The sequence below is a fragment of the Neovison vison genome, chromosome X (genome assembly GCF_020171115.1).
Source record: "Neovison vison isolate M4711 chromosome X, ASM_NN_V1, whole genome shotgun sequence".
Lineage (NCBI taxonomy): Eukaryota > Metazoa > Chordata > Mammalia > Carnivora > Mustelidae > Neogale > Neogale vison.
Window position 1 is genome coordinate 119,026,116 of NC_058105.1, and position 26,373 is coordinate 119,052,488.

The 26,373-nt window shown below is 43.5% G+C and overlaps 1 protein-coding gene across 2 annotated transcripts in view; it reads left to right on the plus strand.

The window, feature by feature from the left end:
• The window catches only part of CTPS2 (CTP synthase 2), a 100,431-nt gene extending 76,525 nt beyond the window's left edge, over nucleotides 1-23,906 (plus strand). For both annotated transcript variants that reach the window (XM_044234835.1, XM_044234836.1), the window contains exons 15-19: nucleotides 2,672-2,727; nucleotides 5,963-6,059; nucleotides 10,967-11,111; nucleotides 22,559-22,669; nucleotides 23,687-23,906. In XM_044234835.1, coding sequence (XP_044090770.1) covers nucleotides 2,672-2,727; nucleotides 5,963-6,059; nucleotides 10,967-11,111; nucleotides 22,559-22,628 — 368 coding nt within the window. In that variant the 3' untranslated portion in view covers nucleotides 22,629-22,669; nucleotides 23,687-23,906. The remainder of the gene's footprint in view (nucleotides 1-2,671; nucleotides 2,728-5,962; nucleotides 6,060-10,966; nucleotides 11,112-22,558; nucleotides 22,670-23,686) is intronic.
• The last annotated feature ends 2,467 nt before the right edge of the window (nucleotides 23,907-26,373 follow it).

Sequence of the window (26,373 nt, forward strand, 5' to 3'; positions counted from 1 at the left end):
AAGGGGGTGATGTTAGTCTCTTAGGAATTTTGGAAGCAAGGTCTGCAGGACCTTGAGGGGCTAGTTATTGTTGGGAGAAAGGTTATTTATTACTAGTAATAAAAATCTTCTTGTGAGACCTTTTAGATGTGTATCAATGGGCCATATGCTTGGGAATGATTCTCGACACTATCTTGGAGATCTAGAGATAAAGCTTCACATTTCTCCTATCAAGTGTCCTAGTTAGTGAGATTTGGGTTTAAAAGAAATTTAACTTTATTTACATTTCTTTTTACCTCCGCCTCCTTTGGTTTCTTATGGAGGGGAGGGTGGCATTAGGGCTTGAGGAACGGAGTTATGTGTCCTTGGAAATTGGGCTAGGGAAATTGGGCTACTGATAAGGTAGCTTCTTTGTTTGTAAATCTCAGGGACATTTGCAAACAAAGGGAGACTCCTGCCTTACAGGACTGTGATCTCTGCAATATAACCATTTGTTCTTCTTTCAGGGCAGTCAGGGGTGCCTGAGGAATGTCACACATATTATTAAGGGGAGTGGGTGGAGATGGGGTGCAAGGCGCCAGCCCCTGCTCCCTCCTCAGCCAGCCTCCAGCTCCCTCATCAGACTGAACCACCCAGGTGCCCCTAAACAAATATTCATTAAGTACCTGCTTATGTGCTAGATACCAATTGAAGGGACACGTCCTTATCTTGTCCATTATCTTGTAGAGCTTATGTTCTGTCTTCTTTCTACTTGGATTTCATAGTCTAGAGTCTAATTAACGGTCACATGGTTTACTTACTGTTCCAAGTGTTGTTTTTTTTTTTTTTTTTAAGATTTTATTTACTTGACAGAGAGCACAAGTAGGCAGAGAGGCAGGCAGAGAGAGAGGAGGAAGCAGGCTCCCCGCTGAGCAGAGAGCCCGATGCGGGGCTCAATCCCAGGACCCTGGGATCGTGACCTGAGCCAAAGGCAGAGGCTTAGCCCGCTGAGCCACCCAGGCGCCCCCCCAAGTGTTTTATTTAATCCTCACAACAACCCTATGGAATAAGACTATCAACCATCCCCATTTTACAGATGAAAAGGCTGAGGCAGAGGGCTGAAATAATTTGCCCCAGCCACACATCCATTCAATGCTGCAGTGCAATTTAGAGCCCGATGGCCTGGTTCCAGAGTCACTACACCAGCCCTGTGGTCCTGTCACCCTTGAGGTATCTTAGCAAACAGAAAATTTGCCTTAAGCCGGCAGTATGTGCATGGCATCCAGTTTCAAAAGGTCGTGTGATATCCTGCTAGTCCTGATGACTTGAAGTTAGAATTCCTTATATCTTAATCTGGAGATGTTTGCCATTTTCTTCACCATCTGTTAACATTGGCAGGCTCTATTATTGGACATCTAAGTCATCTGTTGTAATGCAGTAAGCAGAGAAGAAATTTTGGACCATAGGAAGAAAAGATCAGTCACAAAGTCAGAGGTCATAAGGGAATTAGGAACCTCTCCAAGTTAGGTCCAGAGCTTTCAAATGATTTTTCTTGTAACTTTGCAATGGCATATATGCTTCTGTTTTGTCCAATTGGACATTATTTCGCTGTTTCCATTTTTCCTTTCATTTTTATGAACCAATAGTTTAAGTACAAAGGCTCTGCCTTGAATGAGTGCCCTCTCAGTGGCACTTTGGAGCTCTCGCAGACTAGCTCCCTATCTCCACTATTGCCAATTTTTCTAAAACACCTGTGGCAAATACTCACTATGATTAACATTGTCCCCAGGGAGCTGTGTCTACATGTTGCAAACTAGAGGTTCGGTCGTGATAAATGATCGTATCAAGTCACAGCAGAATGACTTTCTTTATCCAAGTCAAAAGCACAGAGGAGACACAAACATCCTGCTCCACAGCCTTATGGCGTGTCTCGGAGGTTCTGACAGTCCCCTGCCTGTGGAACTGAACACTGCTCTGGATTCTGCTGGAGTAGGACAATGTGTCCCGGCGCGGCTGGCAGGGCTTTTCATTTAATGCTCCAGTCCTCGATTTCTGGGGCTCAGTTTGCTTCGTTGTTCACTGTTAAATAACGAAGTGGCATGTATCTTCGTGGTGAACTTGCTGTTTTCATTTCTGTTTTCTGGGGTGAATTCTTAGAGGCCGAATTTTTAGAGCCAGAGGACAGGCCCATGTTTAAGGCGGGGTGTAAACCAATTTGGCTGGTACGCAGAAGCAGCTGGTGTGGTGGAAAAAGCACGGACCAGGTGTCGGGGGGTCTGAGCTCAAGATTGTGCTGCCAGCGGGGTTGGGGCTTTGGGCAAGTCCTTCGGTTTCATTTCCATTCCTTTGGTTTCAGTTTCTTCTTTTGGAAAATGAGCCCGGTTATGAGTTTGCCCAGAAGTGATGGTGCTCAGACGTTCCTCCACCTCCCTGTCCTTAACTGTAGGCAGGTGTGGCAAAGGAGGGCCTGTCTGTTGGAATCCATGGTGACTTGTGTAACAGAGGGCTTCCACTTCCTTTAATGCCGTGCTGATGGCATACTTGGGAATTGCTTCAGAGTTTCAAAGAAGCTCTTCCTGTTCTGTGCTGTAGGAGAAGAAAATCTAGATGACTATCTGGACCAGTCCAGGTAATTTGTAGGTCACACATACGCTCTGGATGGCGTTCCAAAGCGGATTACTTGGATGTTAATTTCACTCTTGTATCTTCACAGGGAAACTTTATGGTGATGTTCCTTTTATAGAAGAAAGACACAGGCATCGGTATGAGGTATGGCCTACATGCTGAATTACTGTGGAATGTAGATGGTTAGTTTGAGGAACTGCAATGATTACTGGTGGACATCTGGAAAAGGTGTCCCGCTCGGTGGTATCCATTGGCGCAGGGGAGTCATGCCAGATTTAGCAGAGGGGCTCGATTCCAGAACGCCGGGATCATGACCTGAGCCAAAGGCAGATGCTTAAAAAGACTGAGCCACCCAGGCACCCCTATTATCTCTCTTTTGATTATAGCCAGCCTAGTAGGTATGAGGTGGTATCTCTTTGTGGTTTTGATTTGCATTTCCCTGATGATAAATGATATTGAACACCTTTTCATTTCATATTTCTAATATAAGGAAATTTATTATAAAAAATGTAAAAATATAAAAATTTCATATTTCCAATATAAGGAAATTTGTTATATCAGGTGATAGGTAGTTCAGACGCTGGGTTGGCTGCAGGCACGGTATGTTCAGGGCTTCTACTATTTCTGGGATTCTCTTGGCCTTACCTTTTTCTGTGTGTTTGCCTTGCCCTTGGGCTGATCGCCCTCCTAGTTGCAAGATGGTTACCAGCAGCAGCAGAGACAACATGCATCTTTAGACATGGAAGTTTTTCTTCAGTCTCATTGGATCAGTACACATTACCTGCCCACCTATGAACTAGTAACCATCACAAGGGTAAAGCTAAACCAGGGTTAGCCTGGTTTCTTGCAGGGTTAAACCTGGGTTCTTGCATCATTCCTCAGCTAAGAGGGGTAGGTTTATGATGTTTGACTTGGACTAATCAGGGCCAACTTCTAGAATGGGGAAGATGGAGTCCCATGGGTCATGCAGGAGTGGCATAAATGCTGGAAGAAGTCCAGGGTTCTGTTTGGAGGGAGGACCAATGAGAATTGATGTTGGGTAGGCTACCAATATTGTCACTACACTTAGGGAACAATTTGCCGAGTATAGGCCATTTTTGGTCTTCTTTCCATTGGGAACTGGCCCAGCTGGTGGGACCAGAAACGATTGAGCTGCATTGCCTAGGTGGTAGGCAGAAGCTATAAGAACTAGTGTGCACACAAGGGCGTGGCCATCCATTCCTTCTTTCTTACTTTGTATCTGATATGCACTGGAGATGGAAGGAAGAAAGTTCCTTTCCTGTTATGGAGCTTATATTCTAATGGACAGGACAAAAAATAAGGTAACAGGGGCACCTGGGTGGCTCAGTGGGTTAAAGCCTCTGCCTTCCGTTCAGGTCATGATCCCAGGGTCCTGGGAATGAGCCCCGCATCAGGCTTTCTGCTCAGCGGGGAGCCTGCTTCCTCCTCTCTCTCTCTGCCTGCCTTTCTGCCTAATTGTGATTTCTCTCTGTCAAATAAATAAATAAAATCTTTTTAAAAAATACTATAAAAAATAAGATAACAGATAAAATAAGTACAGATGAAATCATATATCAGACAAGGTACTTCTATCTAGAATATATAAAGAATTCTTACAACTGAATATTAAATAATGTGAAAGATTCTGAAGAGATAGCTCTCTGGCCATTTGTGTATCAAAAAAGATATACAAATGGCCAATAAGCAAATGAAAAGGTGTTCAACATCATTTATCATCAGGGAAATGCAAATCAAAACCACAAAGAGATACCACCTCGTACCCACTAGGCTGGCTATAATCAAAAGACAGATAATAGGGGCGCCTGGGTGGCTTATTCGTTAAGCATCTGCCTTTGGCTCAGGTCATGATCCCGGAGTTCTGGAATCGAGCCCTGCATGGGGCTTCCTGCTCTCTGGGGAGTCTGCTTCTCCCTCTCCTTCTGCCTGCTGCTCCCCCTGCTTGTGCTCTCTCTCTCTCCATTAAATAAATAAAATCTTTAAAAAACCAAAAAAGATAATAACAAGTGTTGGTGAGGATACATTGTTGGTAGGAATGTAAAATGGTGCGGCCACTTTGGAAAACCATCTGTTAGCTCCTCAAAAAGTTAAACGCAGAGTTATCATATGACCCAGTAGTTCCATCCTTAGATGTATAACCCAAGACAAATGAAAATGTGCATGCACACAACAACTTGTATACAAATGGTCAAAGCAGTATTATCCATAATCGTTAAACAAAAAGTGGAAACACCCCCAAATGTCCATCACGTGATGAATGGGTAAATGAAATGTGATCTATCCATAGAATTATTTGATAATAAAAGGAAATGAAATATTGATATGTGCTACTGGAGACACGAATCTAAAACACATGATGCTTAGTGAAAGAAGCCAGTTACGAAAGGCTCCATACTGTAGGGTTCCATTAACACGAAATGCCCAGAACAGACAAATTGAAAGAGACAGAATATAGATTAGTGGTTGCCTAGGACTGGTGGGGAGGTGATGAGGGGATTAAAAGATGACGGTTAGAGGGGATAGGGCCTATTTTTGGATTCATCATGGCAATGGCTGAAATCCTCTGTGAATATGTTAAAAACCATTGCATTGTACACTTTTAGTGGGTGAATTGTATGGCATCTGAATTATATCTCAATTAAAGCTGTTTAAAAAAAAAGGAAAAATGACAAGTTATGAGAACTAGCCTAATGTTAAAAAAGAAAATAAAAACATGGGTTAAGATTGAGGAAGACAGGTTGATTTAGATGATTAGTGCTTTCTTTGAAAAAGAGGCTCAAAAGTTTGGGAAAGGACCAGGAATGTGATGAATGAGGGAAGAGGTTGAGTACCAGCCCATCAAGTTGTCATCTATAACCAATATTCTAGCAGAAAAATTGCTTCAAGCTTCTCTTTAAAGGTTTTATGTAAATATATGTGAAGAAAGTTTTGGGGCTAGTCACAAGGGAAATAAGATAGTTTCAATCCTCAAGCAGATTTGTGATTTGGGGAGAAACAGTTAATTACACATAACTCAAGGGAAGAAACAAATATGGTAGCGGCTATAAATAGCGAATCTCAAGGTTCCAAGTCAGAATATCTGTGTCACAGTCCTACTTTTTGAATCTCATCTTTGAGCAACAGAAGGGGGGCATCTCAGGTTTAGGGACTGTGATTAGACTGTTTCTCAGGTTCATCATGAGTTTAAAAATAGGCTTTGGGGGAAAAAAATAAGCTTTGGGGGCGGGATATAGAAGTTAGTTAACTAGTTAAGAACATCACTGAAATGGAAAACCCACCCTGTTGATAGAGGACATTTCTATAAGACGATATATCTGTCTAGCTCTGCTGCCCCAAAGCATGTAATTTCTTGTTTTTCTAGGTGAACCCGAGCCTGATCAGTCAGTTGGAGCAGAATGACTTAAGTTTTGTAGGTCAGGATGTTGATGGAGAGAGGATGGAAATCATTGAACTGGCAAGTAAGTGGGCTCTTTTGTTTTTGAAAATTTTCATGGTAACCCACCATCTTTTTGTTGTTACAGATGGAGATATAATTTGCCATTCTATGTGAAGCCATAAGTTGAGACTCATATTGTTTGCTCTCCTTCTTTTCCTCTCTCCTTTGAAATAAATATGTAACTAAATAGAAATAATATGACTAAATATAACTGGAGAAAAACAGACCACTTATAATCCTCCTCATTTGGGGGCCCACTAGTCTGAATCTACCAGAAAATGATACATTTTTCTGAGTCTACCAGTTCTGCTACTGTTATGCTTCCTCACCATCCCTGCTCCCTTTCTGGGCCTTCTCCTGTTGCTAGCCTCTAGGTTACTTGCTCTGGGGAAGGAAGACAGCCCACTGTTGAGTAACCCTCTGTTTTCCCCCTCTTTTTTTTTTTTTTTAAAAAAATATTTATTTATTTATTTGACAGAGAGAGAGAGCACAAGTAGGCAGAGAGGCAGGCAGAGAGAGGGGGAAGCAGGCTCCCCGCTGAGCAGAGAGCCCAATGCAGGGCTCAATCCCAGGACCCTAAGACCATGACCTGAGCCAAAGGCAGAGGCTTAACCCACTGAGCCACCCAGGCGCCCCTACTTTCTCCCTCTTTGGAGGAAGAATGGCCCAGTGCCCTCCTCACTACTCATGACCAGTTTTGACATCTGTTGTGTGCGGGACCTGGCCTCTCATTCTACCTGGAGTCTGCCTTTCCACATCACTTGTGCTCCATGGTCAAGCGTGGGCCAGTTGTTTAACTTTTGAACACTAGTCCCTGCACCCACAGAAGTTCTTAGTGAGACCAAACACAGCACAAAGGGATAGGGACTTCCATTGAGGAAGATTGCTGAAGAAGTTGTGTGTGGGCTGGGACACACTCAAGAGCCCAGGCACAAACCATGCAACGTTTTTGATGAGACAGAGGACACTATTCTCACTCAGAGCTGCAAATACATAGTAAGCCCACACTTACCGCTCATCCCAGCTCCTTCTCTACCATTACTTACGACCTGGCCCTTTCCAGAAGTATTTGCCAACCCCTGTTGTAAACCCACACATATATACTTCCTTTAATTGACTTGAACTTAACATGTTCAGGTCCCTGATTGACCTGTTTGTCTATCTGGATGTTCTCCTAGCAGTTCCAGCACAACTTATCTAAAACTAAGTTTACATGTTTCCCAAAATGTTTCTGCTAAGTCATCCTCAGTCTCCTTGTTCAGGGCTTCTCACCCTCGCCACCCTGGCATCGGGTGGGGGGGTCATTCCCATCACACCCCATTGTGGTGGGGGCGGTCCTGTGTGCTGTGTGGTATTTGGTAGCATCCCCGGCCTCTACCTACTGGACACCAGTAGCATCATCCCCACCTCCCAGTGTCGTAACACCCCAAACCATCGCCAGACATTGCCAAATGTCCCTGAGGGGCACATACGTCTCTGGGTGAGAACCACTGTCCTAGACCATCAGGTTTAAAATTGGCCTTATTTTGTTCTTCTTCCCCTCTATACCGCCAACTCGTAATCAGTTGTCAAGTCCTGTAGATTCTGTCTCTAGAAGGACTGAGCTGGGATCGTATTTCCATCCCTCTCACTCTCATCCCCAGTGCATGGTGACAACCCAGAGTCCTCCTAAAGCTCCTTCCTGCCTCCAGGCTCTCCCCTCTGCAGCCCCTCCTAATGAGGACAGGGCTCTGTCACATGTCACAAATCTACAGTGCACGTGACACGAATTTGGTGGATAAACCACTTACATTTATCAAATGCTTAGTTTGTACAGAATACTATAAAAATGTTAACGTGATTTCCTAGAACTTACCTTTTCAACCTATCTCCTTTAGACTCCAGATATTCTGGACTTACTCTTCTAAATTTCCTACTTCTTTTACCATCTTAACCCATGTCACCATTCTCTACTTCAAATTCCTTTTCTTTGTCCCTTTCCTTTTCTGTCCCAAGTCTGTTCAGGTACTTCAGGAGTCCTGAACAGGGGGTGGAATTGAAGTTGGCGAGGGCATCTCCGAATACAGTGACATGTTACCTGGACCCTCAAAGAAGGAAAGCAGTGGACACTGTGTGCACAGTCACTAGATGCTTCTCCCTACACCCCTTGCTAGGGACTCGGCGTGCCTTATGTAACTTACAAGACAGCTGATGTCATTCCCACTTTACTGAGATGTCCAACTCATCACAAGGGGCGCTGGAGCCAAACCAGGTCCCACCACGCCCTCAGCAGATATTACTGTTCCTCTTGTTTGCCCTGGACATGTCACCTAAGATGATCAGTCCATGCCCAAAGTTTTGAATTAAAAGACGAGGATGTATTTCCTGTAGTCTTTCTGATGGAAATGCCCATCATTTTAGGATTTTTATAGTGTGGATCACTGGTCGGGGTTGGAGTCTCTTAAATCTGAGATGTGAGAGGGCAGAGAATTTCTTTAGCAGATGACTGTTTACTTCATTCAAGTACTTACTTTCCTTTAAATCTCCTGGCTGTCATCATTGTGAGCAAATACGTAGAAGCCTCTCCATCACCTGGATTTACATTCCGTTGACACTTTCAAATTTCATGCGTGTTGGGAAGGAAAAGAGAGATGCTGTACAATCCTGGCATTTTTTAAAAAGCTGATTGCAAGGAAATTCGTTTTATTAAGGAAAATTTCCCAGAAGATTCTGATCTTAGCTACCCCTTAGAAGCACTTGGCATGAATCTCTGTATTCCTCAAGGAGTTCTAAAAGGAATAACAAAGTTTGAGATTCGTATAATGTCAGAATGTGATTCAAAGCAATTAAGAGCACTATTTAGAAGATACTTTATCTGACTGATAGAACACCATCAAAATAACAACTATTTTGTTTCTTTCCTCATATTGGCATAAGGAATTCTCTTGGAGAAAAGTGATTCAGAACAGTGGTCCATTCATTCCAATGTTTTGTCCCTTGCCATGACCATGATTCTTTAAGTAGCTTCTGTCTGCAGTAGTACAAAAGCAGAATTACTGTGTCCTTCAAAGCCATCCCCAGATCTTTAATTTAAAGCTACATTGCTTCATTTCTTTTCTAAGAGTGGATAATTTCTTCTCTTCTTCTCTTGAGGGGGCACATTCCTGGGAGAAGGTAGCATTCTCCTCACCAAGCTTTCATCCCTAAGCGTCCCTCGCAGTCAAGGAAGCTTCTTCCTAGATGTGAGGTATGGGATTTCTACACTGGATTTTTCTGGACTCAGACCTGTCCAGTGAAACTTGCTGCAACGATGGACTATTCTGCCCTGTTCCATATGGCAGCAACTAGCCATGTGTAGCTGTTGAACGCTTGATATGTGCTCAATGAATTTGAATAACTTTAAATAGCCACAAGAGCTAAGAGCTACCATTTTGTATAGCAGAGCTTTCAATGATAACCTTACAAGAGTGGGCATTTCCATTCAGTCATCATTTCCTTACTATTGTAGTAGGAGCTTTGGGTCTCCAGTGGTAAGTGATGGGGATTTGTGATTTTGAATTCCACGCTAGGTTTTTAGATCATTTGATAAAGCATTTCATTGAAAGCTTTAAACTTATATTCACTCCCCCCTATTAAACCTATATTCTGTCATCTTTGGATTGATATACATAGCAATTAAAAGGATTTTTAAAGTAGGGACTATAACACCAACCATACTCTGCACAGTAGTAATTATGGGATTAGAGAGTTGCCTGATTTCTAATTAGAAGTTGCTTCCTAAAACTGAGGGTTGCTGGGGGTAGGGGGTAGGGTGAGGGTTGCTGGGTTATGGGCATTGGGGAGGGTATGTGCTATGGTGAGTGCTGTGAAGTGTGTAAACCTGGCAATTCATAGACCTGTATACCCCTACGGCTAATAATACATTATGTGTTAATAAAAAAATAGAAAAATTATTTTTACAAAATTGCTTCCTAATCTGGGTGGGGGCGGTGGTGGTGGGTAACCAACATAGTTTTTGAGAGTTCTGACTGGGGGAAGGAATTTGCAACCCTATAAGATTTCTACCCAGATTTGGAAATGTTGACCATTTAATGTTTTCTAATCCAAAAGGGGATTTGTGTGTTTAAAAGTAGCTGGGTAAAGCTACTTTTCTGTTCCTATTCCATCTTGGAGAGCTTGAATTGCTCCTGCAGGGGCTTTATACAACCCTCAATTTAAAAATTGCTCAAACTGCTCCCCATTAATGTAAACAACATATGCTCATGGAAAAGCTTCACACGGTAGGGAAAAGTGTAAGGAAGAAAATAAAAGTATCTTGACCTCTTAACCACCTGGAGCCGTCACCACCATTACCATGCAGAAAGGCCCACCCTTTATCACTCTGGGACTCTTCCTCACAGGCGATCTGTTGGCAGAGGCTGGAATAAGGGTGCAAGTTCAGTTTCATGGTGCTGGCTCTGATTAATATCCAACCTAAAGGTGTGACGAGAAGAGCCGTAGTTCTGGCTGCTTTCCCAGGGCACTCTTCCCTTGGGAAGGGAAACAACCTCGTAGGAAATGGCTGGAAGCCAGCTGAGAGACGGAATTCCCTACAGGTAGCCTCTCGTGCGAGGGGCACCTTGGAAATGGAGCCAGCAAACGTCTATGAAGGGCTTTCAAAATATAGGCCGACTTTGGGCAAAGCAGAATTCATCTTGCCGTTCAAAAATGTTGTTTAATTTTGCTCCCTCTAATACCTTGCTCAGATGAAATGCCAGATCTCTAATTAAGCGAGATGTGCTTTGCTGGCTGAGATTCTGCCTTGAAGAGGGTTGGGGAAGGTAACTGTCAGTGGTGGTTAACAAGTTAATTGTCTCACCGTTTAATGTGTTTTCTTATTCAAAGATAAAACCGTTAAAGCAGCTCTTGTGTTTGTCTGCTTCAGTCACACCATGATTATTCTCATTTCAGATCACCCCTATTTTGTTGGTGTCCAATTCCATCCTGAGTTTTCTTCTAGGCCGATGAAGCCTTCCCCTCCGTACCTGGGCCTATTACTTGCGGCCACCGGGAGTCTGCACGCCTTCTTGCAACAGGGATGCAAACTATCCTCTAGGTAACCGGCTTACTGCGCTCAGCACCAACTCCAGCTGTACTCACATCAACATTTTAGGGCTCTCGTGAAATTTCATAGCCGTACAGGACTTTTTTAAAAAATAAAGAGTAATTTTTTTCTTTCTTAACAATCCTGATTTTTTTTTTCCTCCGAATGAAAATGATTTCTTCACATCCAAGGCAGGGATATGTCAGCTTTCCGAATCACGCTGATGCTGGGTGTTACTGTAGAAGTTTGTGTCATTTCGAGAAGTGCAAAGTGGGATTTGCTTTTGTTGAGTCTCTGATGAATGAATATACATAAATATTTTATATGTTTATTTGCTTTTTTAGGACTAGCCTCTGCAAACCCTCTGCTCTATTTTTCCTTTTGTTACTGTATCCTTTTCCTTACTTATTGGTAAGCTCTTTGTATATAAAGGACATGAATCCCTTGTTAGGTTGCAAACAATTTTTTAAAGTGGGTTTGTTTGTCTTTTAAGTTGTTAATGTACTTTTCATTTTCCCTGAAGAGTTTTAAAGAAGGGTCTTTTTTTTTTTAAAGATTTTAATTATTTATCCATTTATTTGACTGACAGAGATCACAAGTAGGCAGATAGGCAGGCAGAGAGAGGAGGAAGCAGGCTCCCCACTGAGCAGAGAGCCCGATGTGGGGCTCAATCCCAGGACCCTGAGATCACGACCTGCGCCGAAGGCAGAGGCCTTAACCCACTGAGCCACCCAGGTGCCCCAAAGAAGGGTTTTATATAATCTTTATATAGTCTTTATTTGTGGGGGGGGGTTTTCTAAGATTTTATTTTTCAGTAATCTCTAAACCCATTGTGAGCTCAGACTCACAACCCTGAAGTCAAGAGTTGCCTGCTGCCCTGACTGAGCCAGCCAGGTGCCCCTGTTTATGTATTTTTAAAGTTTATGTGGTCAGATCTTTAATTTTTACAGATTCTGCCTTTAGTATCATGCCTAACATCTTTCTTTCCCTATCAAAAATATTATATAAAAATAGCCCATCTGTTTTCTATTAGCACTCTTATGGTTTCAATTTCATGGTTGAAATCTGTAACCTACATGTACTTGCTAATTGGCGTGGTGTGTAAGGTAGGATCTGCACCTGCCACCCCACCCCTATGGTTAGCAAGTTGAATAGTTCGGATTTGTTGTAAGGATTTCTGTTTTGTTCTATTGAGGATTTCATCTCTTACTTCTAAACCCTTAGCACCCTTTTCATTATCATAGCATTACTATAAATCAAGCTCTTATCTACCTTACACCCATTTTTATTGAACTTTTAAAAAAATATATTTTGCTATTCTTCCAGATGAATTATGTGACGATTTTTTAAATTAGATTTAAAAAAATCCCTAACATTTCTTGACACTTAAATATTGGTCTGGGGAGAATTCATATGTTTACTTCTTCTCCTGCAAAAGTATTGGATGCAATAACTTCAAAAGTGGCCGGAACTAGCCAGAATCATAGAGGTGTTAGGAAGGGTTATTACTCTGACTGGATATATGTCATTTAGATCATTACCTTTGCTGATCCTCATCCTAGCAAATGACCCTCGTGATGCTGCAATCGAGAGCCGCCAGGATCGGTGTCTGATGTGTGTGCGTGTGCTTCGTGTCACACAGGCCTGCTTCGCTGTGACATCACTTGCTAAGAGAGGCTCAGAGCTGTCCATCATTTCTCATACCCATGTTTTCAAACGGGAGAAGCTTTCCATATTCCCGTGTCTGGCGTGTTGCTGAATGGAGGATCACTCCTTGCACGCTTGAACCAGTGTTCTGGTTTTCCAGCTGTGCCCTGCAGAGCCACAGCCTGGGCTGCAGTGACAAGCTGACTACGAGGGTCCCCAGGCTCCCCCCTGCCTGGGCGGAGCAGCTGCACATTACCAGGCTCATGTGGCATGGTTCAGCATGAGCTTGCACATGAAGAGAGCTTCCCGTGTTCTGATGCCATGTGGCTTACAGCGGATGCCACGTGTGGTCCCATGTCGCATGTGTGCCGTGCCCCTTCTCAGCCACTGCAGAGCCACCATTATTTCAGGTGCTCGCATGTAAGAGGAGGGTGGCCGCCGAGGAAGTTAGATGGCTGGGAAAAAGGGTTCATGCCAAACTGGTTGTTGGCAAGCAACGGCTAAGAACGAGTGTTCTCTAATTTGTGCGCACCGCCCACCTGTGTGTTAGATGGGCCCCGGCTTCCCGCGGGGGGGATGGTGGTTTCTGGGTAAAGCTTATAGCCGTTTCTGAGAAAAAGGGCTGCTTGCTAGTGACTCCTGAGCAAGATTCAGTGCATCTTGAGAAGGCAAGACTTCTTAACAGAACCCTGAGGCGGGTATGGGAGTTACAGCTGACTAGCTGACTTCCGTGGTCATCAGAGAATTCCTACATATCGGCCATAAAGTGGTGCATTTCTTAAGCGCAGCTGGCACCTTATTTATCGTGATCCCCCTGGCTCCGTAGCGCATAGGGTTGTTTACGACCCATTAAAGCACTAACTGTAGGAAGCAGGGAAGGATGGATATGTGCTAGTTTAATTTTGACACCTCGCGGCGGCGGGGTGGGGGAGTTTCCAACTGAGAAGGGTGACCGTGAGTTAACTACAGGGACAGACACCCATGTTCCAGAGGAAGCTTGCACTTGAACGTGGCTTCGATGGCCAGGCTCTAATGTGAGCGGAGTTGCTACTGTATTTCTGTCAAACAAGATTACTGTCTGTAATCAACCATAAACAAATGTAACAAGGGATATGAACACCAGCAGAATGACTTCCTTCCCCAGAAATTGGCTGACGGTATGTAATTATATGGCACATGTGCAGCTGACATCTTTAAAGCCCAGAATATAAAAATCTTGGGCTTTGAGCAAGTACACCTGACCTATAACCTCTGCGTTGGGCCCTGGGGAGAGTAGTTATCTTTTAGCGCCTGGGGAGTTGCAGTGAGGATGTTATTTTGGGATCTACAGCTGGTGAGCCTTTGTTTTGGGGGTCCCCCCAGGACGGCACACATATTTGATGATTCACTAGAAGGAAACCAGAATATAGTTGTACCCGTGGTGAAAACTCACTTCTGTGACAGAGGAAGCCTACACAACTGGCTCAGTAAGAGAAAAAGACGGAAGTGGGGTGTGGAGAAACCCACTTGCAGGTTTCCTATGTCCCCTCCCTCCCATGAGAGCTCCCACAGAGCTCACCTTCCCTGCAGCAGTGAACATGCAGCAACATGGTGTGATGTCTGTGCCCAGAGGAGCCCCTCTGAGACTCAGAGTGTAGGGTTTTGTTTTTGTTTTTTTTAAAGATTTTATTTATTTATTTGACAGAGACAGATCACAAGTAGGCAGAGAGGCAGGCAGAGAGAGAGGAGGAAGCAGGCTCCCTGCTGAGCAGAGAGCCCCGATGCGGGACTCGATCCCGGGACCCTGAGATCATGACCTGAGCCGAAGGCAGCGGCTTAACCCACTGAGCCACCCGGGCGCCCCGTAGGGTTTTTTTTTTTTTTATCGGGGCTGGTTACATAGGCATTCTCTACCTGGGAACCACTCGGATTCCAGACTGTCAAAAGGAAAGCAAGCTTTCACCATCAATCACACCAGCCTACACCCAGTGAAAGGACCTTATCAGTTAGTGATGGAAACACATTCTGAAAGCCAAGTTCCTCCGTCGTTCTCCCCCCTTCCACCAAGCAAGCGCTCTAATGATAGCAGCCTCATGCCTGCTGTGTTGTCTTATTTTATTTTATTTTTTTGCGCAAGTCTAATAAGCCAGTTTTAGAAAAAAAAAATCCAATGGGAAATTATTGTAATTCTCTGCTGAGATCTCCCCTCTGTGTCTAAACATAATCTGTCCCCTGCACAAAAGGAGACCGCGCATTTGCCTGGTTTGCTGGCATATCATGTAATGGGATGAGGCTGTTTCATGTGATTGTAAGGAGGCAATTTTAGGGGGCTTATATTAAAAAGACTGTACAAAGGTGCTTGTAACTGTGAGTTCTTTAGTATCTAGAAACAAAGCATATCATCATCTCTGTTCAGAATTGCATTTTTAAGCTACCGGAAACAGAAGAGAGATGGGAGTCCAAAGTGGTCCAGAGGTGATTTTCTAGCATGTGGGTCTCTGGGCTGCCCAGCAGGGCTCTTAGGCTCACTCCCTACCTACCAAGTTGAGAAACAGCTTCTAGTTTGGGTGACGCTGCCATTTATCACGCCCACGTGGCAGGTCAGACTAAAACTCTCAGTGCTTACACAGTGCTGGTTCCATGTTGGAAAGCAAAAACTTAGATGGGGCTTGGTCAGCAGTTCATAGACACGCAGCTCTTGGAGGTAACATGTCTTTAAAGTGTAACACCAGGGGGGCCTGGGTGGCTTAGTCAGTTGGGCATCTGCCTTCAGCTTGGGTCATGATCCCGGGGTCCTGGGATGGAACCCCACATCGGGCTCCCTGCTCAGTGGGGAGCCTGCTTCCCTTCCTCCCTCTGCCTGCTGCTTCCCCTCTCTCACTCTCTATCTCAAATAAATAAATAAAACCTTAAAGAAGAAGAAGAAGAAGTATAAGACCAGAATCTTAAGACATTTGAGCAGCGTCGTAGTCTCGGTTTTAGGATTCTGGATTTCATGCCTCCACCCAACATATACTATCTTTTGTGCAGAGAAATCGTCGTCTTTGGCAAAACAGGAAGCGGTCTGGTACAGAAACAACAGGAGGGAAATTACTCAGTGATTCCCTAGTTTTGCTTGACTTTTTCAGACCAAACTCAGAAGCTGAAACTACTTTATAATCAAAGGGCCCTAAAAGGAAGTTCACACCCGGAACCAGATCTTTCCATTTCTCGATCCCTCATGTGCTCCTAGGATCTGAGTCCATTCTCTCCATGCTTGTCCTTATCTCTCCATTTTTACCTGCGAATCCTGGCAGCGGTTGGGGAGAGAAGGCACCCATTTTCATTCACCATTGTCTCTAGTCTCTCTTCTGGGTTTCCTTCTAAGTGACACACTGGCTTCCATCTGGGGAAGATTTTTGTGTTCTGTGGACTTCTAAATGTAACAGGACAGAAAATTTTGAAAATAGAAAAAAAGGACCCATAAACCCACCAGCCTAACACACTGGGCTCATTTTTTAGTGTTTCCTTCCAATCTTTATATCCATATAGGACTCCTTTCATGGTTATAATCACTGTTCTGTGACCTTGCTCTTTTCTGCCTCAGTTTCTTTATAAAAGGGGCATGGTAATGGTGCCCACTTGACATGGTACCCACTTAATGAAGATTAAGTTTCATACTAAATGTAAAGCACTTAGCACAGTGTCTGGTCTACGGTGGGAAATTAAATGGAAATTATTATTATTATTATTATTATTATTTTTAAAGGAAGCTCTACACGTAACGTGGGGCCTGAACTCCCAACCCTGAGATCAAGAGTCACACACTCTACTGACTGAGCCAGCTAGGTGCCCCTAACTGGGAATTATTATTATTAATTTTACCTTAGTTCTGGTCTTCATCTCTTGTCTCCTACAAAGGCTTCCTAACTGGTCTCTATGCCTCCAGCTTTCCTCTTCTCAATCCATTTTTCCTACATTATTTTGGACTTTAGAACTCTCAGTGGCTTCCCTTGACTTAGAGAGTAAATGTACACAAATCCGTAGGGAACAGTTTACAGTCCCTGGATCTCCGTAGAAGCTTTTAATGCCTTTGCCTTAGCTCACACCACTTTTGTGGCCCTTGATACACATTCCTGAAGTGCTTAGTGAGAGGTGAATGCCAATCTGTATCCTTTTAGGATGCTACGTCCTAACAGTGGGCATGGGAGGTGGGCCTGGCCTCTCTTTTGACTGTAGAGTGTGCATTTCTCCCTCTAAGGCATACTTATCCCCTTGGGTACCTTTTTCTCTTTGACTAGGAAGGTAAGATACTCTTTTCCTCCTGGATGTGCGTTTTCCAGCGCTATTTTAAACTTGGAATCACCGTGCCCATTTTTTTTTTTAAAAACTTCGGGCTGCATGGTTGATGATGCCAAGGGCCATTCTTGCAATATGCAGTGTGTAGGGGCAAAGGGTTGGCCACCTCAAGATGGGCCAGTTTAACATAAAGATTATTTCAAGTTTGAAGGGGTTTGGGACAGGTCTTCGCAAAATATGCCACGTTGGCACGTGGATCGTTTTGAGTTGAAGGCAATCGAGACCCTCAAGAGAAACTTTAGTCCCTCCAATTGTCTTCTGTTAATCTGTCTCTGTCACTTGGATTCTTAGGCCAGTGAGGAGTACCTTAAAGGGGACAGGAAATTCTTGCTCCCTGACAGGTACAAATAGTTGGTTTCTTTGGGGACAGTGTGGACGAGGAGAGCAGGTGCTATGAATTTGGTTTCTGGATTTGCTACTAACTAGGTAATTTTTCCCAAGTCTCTACTCCCAAACTTCGGGATCTTCATGCATTTGTGCTGCTCCAAAGAATAGTTGAGATGGTGCTTTGTAAATATTAACCCGATAGAAAAATACTACTTTTTCCCCTTTGTTACATCTCAAGCAAAAGCGAACTGGGGGAAAAAAGTATTTTTTTAACACCTTTTAAAACAACACCACCTCCTCTTCTCCTGCCCCCATTATTTGTCACCAGCTGCATGCCTTGAGACTTCTTTCAGTAAAGTGCTGCTAAAAAACCACATTTGAGTACACCTTCTTTTAGGGATTAAATGTTGATTAAAAGGTGCTCTTTATTGATGGTGGTTCACTGCAAGACTGATGACATACAGGGTGCTGGCCAGGAATGCAGTTAATACTGATAGAGACCACTGTGCTTTTAATGCCCTGCTGGGGTCGAATTCTACCATTTACTATTCAATGCAAAACTCATCAAAGCATACTAAGATTTTATTCCATTGCTCTTACATTTTATGGCTTCCAGGGGCTCTTTGAAAAGGAAGTAAGTATAGCAGTAACAATGCTTTGGAGAAAACTGTGTGCATGGCAACGTGTTTTAAAACATGCTTTTTCTACATGAAATCGATTTTTGATACAAAGTATTGTAGGAACTCATGCATGCTGGGAATCCTAAGCTGGCCATCAAAATTTTCTTTTCTTTTTTTTTAAAGATTTATTTATTTATTTGACAGAGATCACAAGTAGGCAGAGAGGCAGGCAAAGAGAGAGGAAGGGAAGCAGGCTCCCCACCGAGCAGAGAGCCCGATGCAGGGCTTGATCTCAGGACCCTGGGACCATGACCTGAGCTGAACGCAGAGGCTTTAACCCACTGAGCCACCCAGGCGCCCCTAGACATCAAAATTTTCTAAAAAATTCCAACTACCTCTTTCTGTTAATGGAGAAGAAATGTTTTAATGGCTGCCCCTGGGGTGGCCTAAAAAGTGGGAAATATGAGGCATTACTAAATCTTGTCCTAGTGCCTTGGGATATATATTTTCTTATATTGTATATTTACTAGGAACCAGGAATCTTTGACAAAGGAATGTCTATAAGCAACCTTTTGTTTGTTAAAGAACCACACGTAGATTGTTGCAGTCAAAGTCAAGCCAGTGTTGTAAGGATAGAGATTCCCATGAGTTGCTGCTGGTGATTTTTATTTTCTCTAATAAAAAATAATATAGGGGCCATGTGTCAGGCTCAGTCGGTAGAGCATGTGACTCTTGACCTTGTGGTTGTGGGTTCAGGCCCCACACTGGGCTTGGAGCCTACTTTAAAAAAAAAGTATATATATACATATATATATATGAACTTTTAAAAAAAACCAGTGCTTCTGTTATTTGGGGAGGCACATGCATGCATAAGAGACAATTGCCATGATTTTAACTAGCTCTAGATAGCCAGACCTTAAAAAAATCTTTTTAGGGAGTGGCAAGGAAAACCATTGCATGGTGATTATGGTTTGTTGTTGTTGCTGTTTTTAATCATTATTCATTTGTTTTAAAAACCAGTGCTGTCCAATAGAACTTTCTGCAGTGATGGAAATGTTCTATAATCTGCACTGCCCAATGGGACAGTCACCAGCCCCACGTGACTATTTGTTGGGCAGTTAGTTGGGTCTGAGGGAGAAGGAATAAAGCAGTTGCTGGCCACACCCTTGGAGCAACCCTTAAGGATTAACAGCAACACCTGCAGAGCCACCTCTGAGGGCTAAGAGAGCGGGAAAGGCCTAGCCACGAGCTGCTCGGAAGCCGCAGGGGACTTCCAAGAGCTGAGCATGCGCAGAGAAGGCGCAACTTGTCCTTGAGGTCACAGCAGAAGCTCCTTAGAAACTCATAAATATACAATACATAAATAAATACAAATATAACGGCATGCATCATGGGTAGGCGCATGCGCAGAAGCCAAAATGTTATATAACCACCGGCTGTCACTCAAACATATCCTTCAAAGCCGAATTTAAGGCAGAAAACAGGCTTAAAAGGATGCAGCCAGACCTTCTTGGGGCCATTGCCGCAGTTGCTCTAGCAGTGACCTGCTTTCACTCTTGGAACCGCATTGTACTCTACCTGCTTAATGAACTCTAGCTCCCCATTCTGGCCTCGGGTTTCCAGTTCTTTGGTGTATCTGGGGCAAGAAGCGAGCAACGCGGTAACATATTGAGCACTTGAACTGCCCCTTAATATGTGTGAGTGAGGCATGGAATTTTCAGTTCAATTCGGTTTAATTGATTTAAAGGTAGATAGCGTCCCGCGACTTGTGGCTACCGTACTGGGCAGTGCGGGTTTAAAATGTCCCCAAATATATCAAGATACACACCAGTGGGTCTGTATTCTGTGGCATTTCATAAAGATTCGCGTATAAGACCTTAGTATCTAATAATTTTCCCTGAGAAATGTGTGTGCGCACGCCCACGTGTGTATCCAGAGAAGATGATTTAGGGTTGGTCTTAAGAGGGAGCTGAGATGTCGCGAATTAAGTGAAAGTATACTCAGACAAGTATATCTTATGACTGTTTAAAGTTTGTTCCGTGTGAAACTAAAATGAACCCCTAAGCCCCATGCAGCACAGAGTAGCGCTCACATTTTATTGGATGTGTAGGAACCACTGCTGTTCTGTGTGTGATGGTGATCCACATTGTATTTCTAGGGGCGCCTCGGTGGCTCAGTGGGTTAAAGCCTCTGCCTTCGGCTCAGGTTATGATCCCAGGGTTCTGGGATCGAGTCCCGCATCAGGCTCTCGGCTCATTGGGGAGCCTGCTTCCCCCTCTCTCTCTGCCTGCCTCTCTGCCTACTTGTGATCTCTGTCTGTCAAATAAATAAAGATAATCTTTAAAAAAAAAAAAAGGGCAGATTTTACTTCTAGCGCTTGGTGCTTGCTGGTGCGTGGATACCCTGAAATCAGGCTGTTGAGCAGCAATGCCTGCTTTAATGATTCTGTTCTTGAGCCCCGTGGTTTACTTCATTGTCCTACTTCTGGCCCCTGGCACAGAGGAAAGAAAAATCAGTGAACCCGCTCATTTGCCTTAGAAGTGAGTAAACTCAAGCCCAGTCTTCTCGTGCCATTTGGAGGTGTCGTCAGAGTTTGGGGCAGCCAGCGGGCAGACAGAAAGGACAGCCGCCAGGTTAGAAACAGACCCACCCCAGGTTTGCCGGGTAAGACGGGCAGGGAATTACCTGGGACAAGAAACAATTCTGAAAATCATGCAATTGGCAGTTTTTGTGATTTCTTTATGTTTCGATGACTTTTTAAGAGATACCGTGTCCTGAATATGTAAGACTCGTGAGCAGCAACAGCTTACATTTTTATATTGTCTTCAGAGTACATTCAGATGTTCTCTTTTGGCCCTCATACCATCTTGGTGAGGCTGTAGGTATTGTTACTGGTTTTTTTTCTAGACTCTCAGCAGTGAAGTGACCAGTCCGGACGTATGCGGCTAATAAACAGTACAACCAGGGTTGTAAGGGGGAGGATGCGGGCCTACCTTATTCCTCCCTGAGCTCTGAGGTCGGGAAGGAAGCAGGTGTAACGTCTGATGCCTGAGAGAATGGGCTCTCCTGGGGCTCTCCTTGGCTCTTCTGGCCGTCTTGCTTGTGCACTCAGGGGATATGCCCCCCAGGTGCCTGCTGGCACATTTCAGCACCGCTTAGACTTGAGCTTGTGGCCTGGGTTGGCATGATGGGGATGCTGGCTCCACCTCGAATGAGCTGTGCGCTGGGTGAGTCACCAAAACACCCCGACCCTCATTTCTTCTCCCCGAGGAAGTTGAGTGCAACTTCCAATTCCCTTTATGTCGCCCAGAACCAGGACGGATTGAGGTTTGTGTAATGAGAATGCGTGGATAAGGAAGGACATATCAAGTTTTGGGGGCAGTTTAAAAAAAAATATATATATATATATATATATATATATATATATATATATATATATAATTTAGTTATTCCTGTGTTTTCTTTTTTTGGAAACCCTTTTGTAAAAGAAGTGACTTTTCTGCTCTAAAAATTAAGTAGGGGGCATCTTCTACTTGATTTGTTTTGAGGAGCTGTTGATTCGTGTTTAACATATCTTGTCTTTTCTGCCAATTCTTAATCCTCTGCTATCTACTCTCCATTCTCGAACCCTGCCCCCACAGCCTTTCCAGTATTTTGTCCAAAAGTCAAGGAGGAGAGTGAGGTTGTCTTTTACATTCTTGTTGATGTATTTATTGATACTCGCTCAATGTGTTTAGAGTAAATATTTGCTTCCTAGCATGTCAGCAGAGGGTTTCTTCAGTTGCTCCCTTTCCTCCTTAAAAAAAAAAAAAAAAAAGAGTGGATTTTCATATGTTATGGAATTCAAAGTTCTACTGCTATCGGTCAGTAAAAAGTTGGTCAAGGCTAGGAATGGGTCAGGCATAAAACACTCACTTCCTGGCAATGTCATCTCCATAGGTCAGTAGAACTCCTGTGGAGTTGATCTACTTGCTGATTTATTTGGAACCAAGCAAGAAGAACCCCTGACCTGAGCCCATAGCTCAGGTTAAAACTACAGTTGCAGGGCTCTGTCATGGAGAAACTGTACTTCTGAGGGACCCCAACATGGCAGTAGTCTGTGAGCCTTCGGTCCTATTCTGAATACTACGTGGGTCTCGAGGTAGTGGGGGCATCCCATAAAGCTTCTGATGTGAAAATAGCATAATTGTGCGAATAATTTCTCAAACCCTTGGGTATATGAGAGTGTCTGTTGGAATGGCAAACTTTTATGCTGCTGGTCTACATTGGTGGTCTTTGGAAGATTATACATTTTAATCTAAATTGAAATGCTTTTATCAATTTTCTGAATAAGTTACTTCCAGCTTAAGAGGAAAGCAGGTGATCAGCTCCTCTGACAAAAGATCACCGTGTGTGGTGGGACTAACCTCTTTCTAGAAAGTGGTAGTACAATATCCCTTAGCATTTTCTCTGAGTGGAGATTAATTACAGAACATGTTTGGAATTGTAAATAGAATAATTGTCCAGGGTTCTTTACACCTTGCTAAATTAGTTCCTTTTTTGATCTAGTGATAGATACAGCGATGCCAGTGATGATAGCTTTTCAGAGCCAAGAATAGCCGAGTTGGAAATAAGCTGAAAATAATACAGGACTTGGAATAATCAGGACTGCCTGTGAAGGTAAGATGGAAGTCTCTAGTATTCTGTTTGTCTTCCAGACAAGCTGTTGTCCTGGGGGAGAAGGGAGAGTTATAGGACTTGCCCTGCAGGATTTCGCTCTCGAGGGATGCTCCTATTTGCCCGGCACGTGTACCAAATAGGTGATCCCCAGGCATAGTTAGGACAGACCTGACAGCTGACCGTGCTTTTGGGAAACCGGAATGCATCCGAGAAAGCTCGAAGTTAGCATGGGGAAAATGGAATGCACCTGAGGTCAGGAATAAATATGTAAGCTTACCTCTAAATGTGTATCCGGAGGCTAGAGTGGTTAGAGTTGTCATAGATCAGCAGACTTGTTCTGTAAAGGGCCAAATCATAAATATTTTAGGATCTGGGGGCCGTTCAGTCTCTGTTGCAACTATTGTCCTTTGCCATTATCGGGGGAAAGCTGACGTACACAGTATGTAAATGAATGGACATGGCTGTGTCCCAATAAAACTTCATTTACAAAAGCAGTTTGCTGAGCCCTGGTTTAGGTAATTCATGGAAAAGCAGATTTCTTTGGATTTGTATGAAATAAAATGGTATTTTATTTCTTTGGAGGGAAATGCCAGAGACTGGCTGGGCTTCTGAGGGCAGCTCATTTCCCCCATGGTTCTTTCAGTCTTTCTGAGGGAGGATAGCAGCCTGGATAAGTTTATTAAATTCAAACTCAGAGCCTGATACTGCCTGGGATAACTCTAGTGTTATGGCAGGCCTCGAAGTGGATGGGCAGCTCTCTTTTCACGGGACAGCAGCTTCTGGAAAATGTGTAAAGAGTTAATGGCTCCAGTATGAGCTCTCTTCATATCACCTAGTGGCAGGATCTTCATGTTCCCCAGGGAAAGCATATCTTTCTCGATTTCGATTTGCTTCAAACATGGAGACCTTTAGGAGCAAACCAAAATGGCGCAAAGACTAGCTTGAGGTACTTGAAAGACTTACATTATTCAGTTTCTGATATTGTTAATACTTATATTCTTCTTCTTCTTTTTAAAGGCTCTGAAGTCACTGAAACCAGGATGAAGGAACTGTCTGAGGAAATCACCACACTCTTAAAGAATCACCCTGTTTTCCACCAAATATAAATGTAAAGCCTCGAAGGGGATCTAATGATAGATAGACCAGAACCAAGGGACTACTTTCCTTTTCAGTCCAGAGGTGGCCTTTGGTTCTCACAAATTTCTGTAGCTGATTAAACTTTTTCCAGCAACCTCAAGGGGGAGAAAGCGTGTTTGTGTCTTGTCTGGCATATGGTGATGTCCGGGCCGTGAGCGAGGATCCGGGTAACTGAGCCTTCACTGTGCTGTACGAGAGGGCTGGCGGGCACACGTGACAGTGATTTTTGAGTCAAACAGGAGTCGTTCTGTGACCTGAAGCTCAAACACTGATTCGTGTGCTGCCCAAGCTTCTTTCAGTTTGTCACCATGTTTATTTTTAGTTAAAAGTAAAATTAAACAAGTCCAAGATGCGGGGGTGGGGAAAGGAAAACCATCACAGGCAGGCAGAATGTAACGGGGCATAAAAATATATGTTACATATGTTATATTCATTGAGGTGGAATTCACATAACATAGAATTAACCATTTTTTATTTTATTTTACTTTTTAGAATTATCCATTTTATTATTTCTTTAAAATTTTTATATATTTATTTATTTCAGAGAGACACAGGTAGCTTGGGGGGGGGAGCAGAGTGAGAGAGAGAAACAGGCCCCCCACTGAGCAGGGAACTGATGCCAGGCTCAATCCCAGGACCCTGGGATCATGACCTGAGCTGAATGTAGTAGACATTTAACCAACTGAGCCACCCAGGCGTCCCTAGAATTAACCATTTGAAAAATTCTATTTATTTATTTATTTCTGTATTTTATTTATTTTTAATTAACATGTAATGTATTTGTTTCAGGGGTACAGATCTGTGAATCATCAGTCTTACACAATTCACAGCACTCACCATAGCACACACCCTCCCTTAATGTCCATCACCCAGCACCCCCATCCCTCCCACCCTCTCCCCTCCGGCAACCCTCAGTTTGTTTCCTGAGATTAAGGGTCTCTTGTGGTTTGTCTCCCTCTCTGTTTTCATCTTATTTCATTTTTCCCTCCCTTCCCCCATGATCCTCTGCCTTGTTTCTCAAATTCCTCATATCGTTGAGATCATATGATAATTGTCTTTCTGTGGTTGACCTTTTTTGCTCAGCATAATACCCTCTAGTTCCATCCACATCATGGCAAATGGCAAGATTTCATTTCTTTTGATGGCTGCATAGTATTCCATTATATATATATATATATACCACATCTTCTTTATCCATTCATCTGTTGTTGGACATCTGGATATCTTGGCTCTTTCCATGCTTTGGCTACTGTGGACATTGTGGACATTGCTGCTATAAACATTGAGGTGCATGTGCCCCTTCGGATCACTACATTTGTATCTTTGGGGTAAATACCCAGTAGTGTGATTGCTGGGTCATAGGTTAGCTCTATTTTCAATTTTTTTTTTTTTTAGATTTTATTTATTTATTTATTTGACAGAGATCACAAGTAGGCAGAGAGGCAGGCAGAGAGAGAGGAAGGGAAAAAGGCTCCCTGCTGAGGAGAGAGCCTGATGCAGGGCTTGATCCCAGGACCCTGAGACCAAGACCTGAGCTGAAGGCGGAGGCTTAACCCACTGAGCCACCCAGGTGCCCCTATTTTATTTATTTTAAAAATATTTTTATTTATTTGAAAGAGAGAGAGAGCAAGAGAGAGCGCAGAGGGAGAGGAAGAAGCAGGCTCCCCACTGAGCAGGAAGCCTGACGTGGGACTCCATGTCAGGACCCAGGATCATGACCTGAGCTGAAGGCAGATACTTAACGGAATGAACCACCCAGGCATCCTTAGAATTAAGCATTTTAAAGGTGCACCAGGTATGTTTACATCATTGTCATCATTGTGGGAGCAGCACCAATGTCTAGTTGGCTTCCTGATGCCCCACTGAATGCTTGAGAGGACAGTTCTTGCTCACATCTGAGCTTCCGCTTCCCGACGCTAACTTAAATTTTTTAACTGCTCAGTTAATTTTTTTGAGTGTGGTTGTCTTTAGCCTTTTAACATTTTTCACTTCATGCTGAAAGGTGATACAGCGTTATTTTGTAAGACGCTACAGAAAATTCATCTACCAAACCCAGCAGAAGTGAAATGCATAATTATGGTAAACAAAAATATTAAAGAGCTTTAGGGTTCCACTTGTGAAAATTATAACTTAGAGATCACAAGAGGCTCCAGATGAAAAGCCCACAAGGTATCTTAAAAGCTGGAATAGGCCTCACAGAGAGAGGGACTTAAGCACTGGGCACATACTTTAACATCACAAAGGGGTAGTCTGGCTTAAATGGAAGTTTTTGATTGTGATGATTATGATTCCTAAAGTCACTTACATCAGAGTGCTTTCACTGTGGGCTAACGGTGCATGTAAATAGGATGAGACTAAGGACACTTAAAAACAATAAAGGAGCCCTTTTGTTGTTACTACAGGAGATTTTTCTCTTTTGGAGACACCCCTTGAACTTGGAACCCATTGAAGGCTTAATGGTACTAGAATGGCTGCTCAGGATAGTGGAGCAGCCGTGGGACATGAACACATAGAAAGTTATTATAAATCATTCATTCGAGAAATGTATCTGAGCCCTCAGCGGGAGC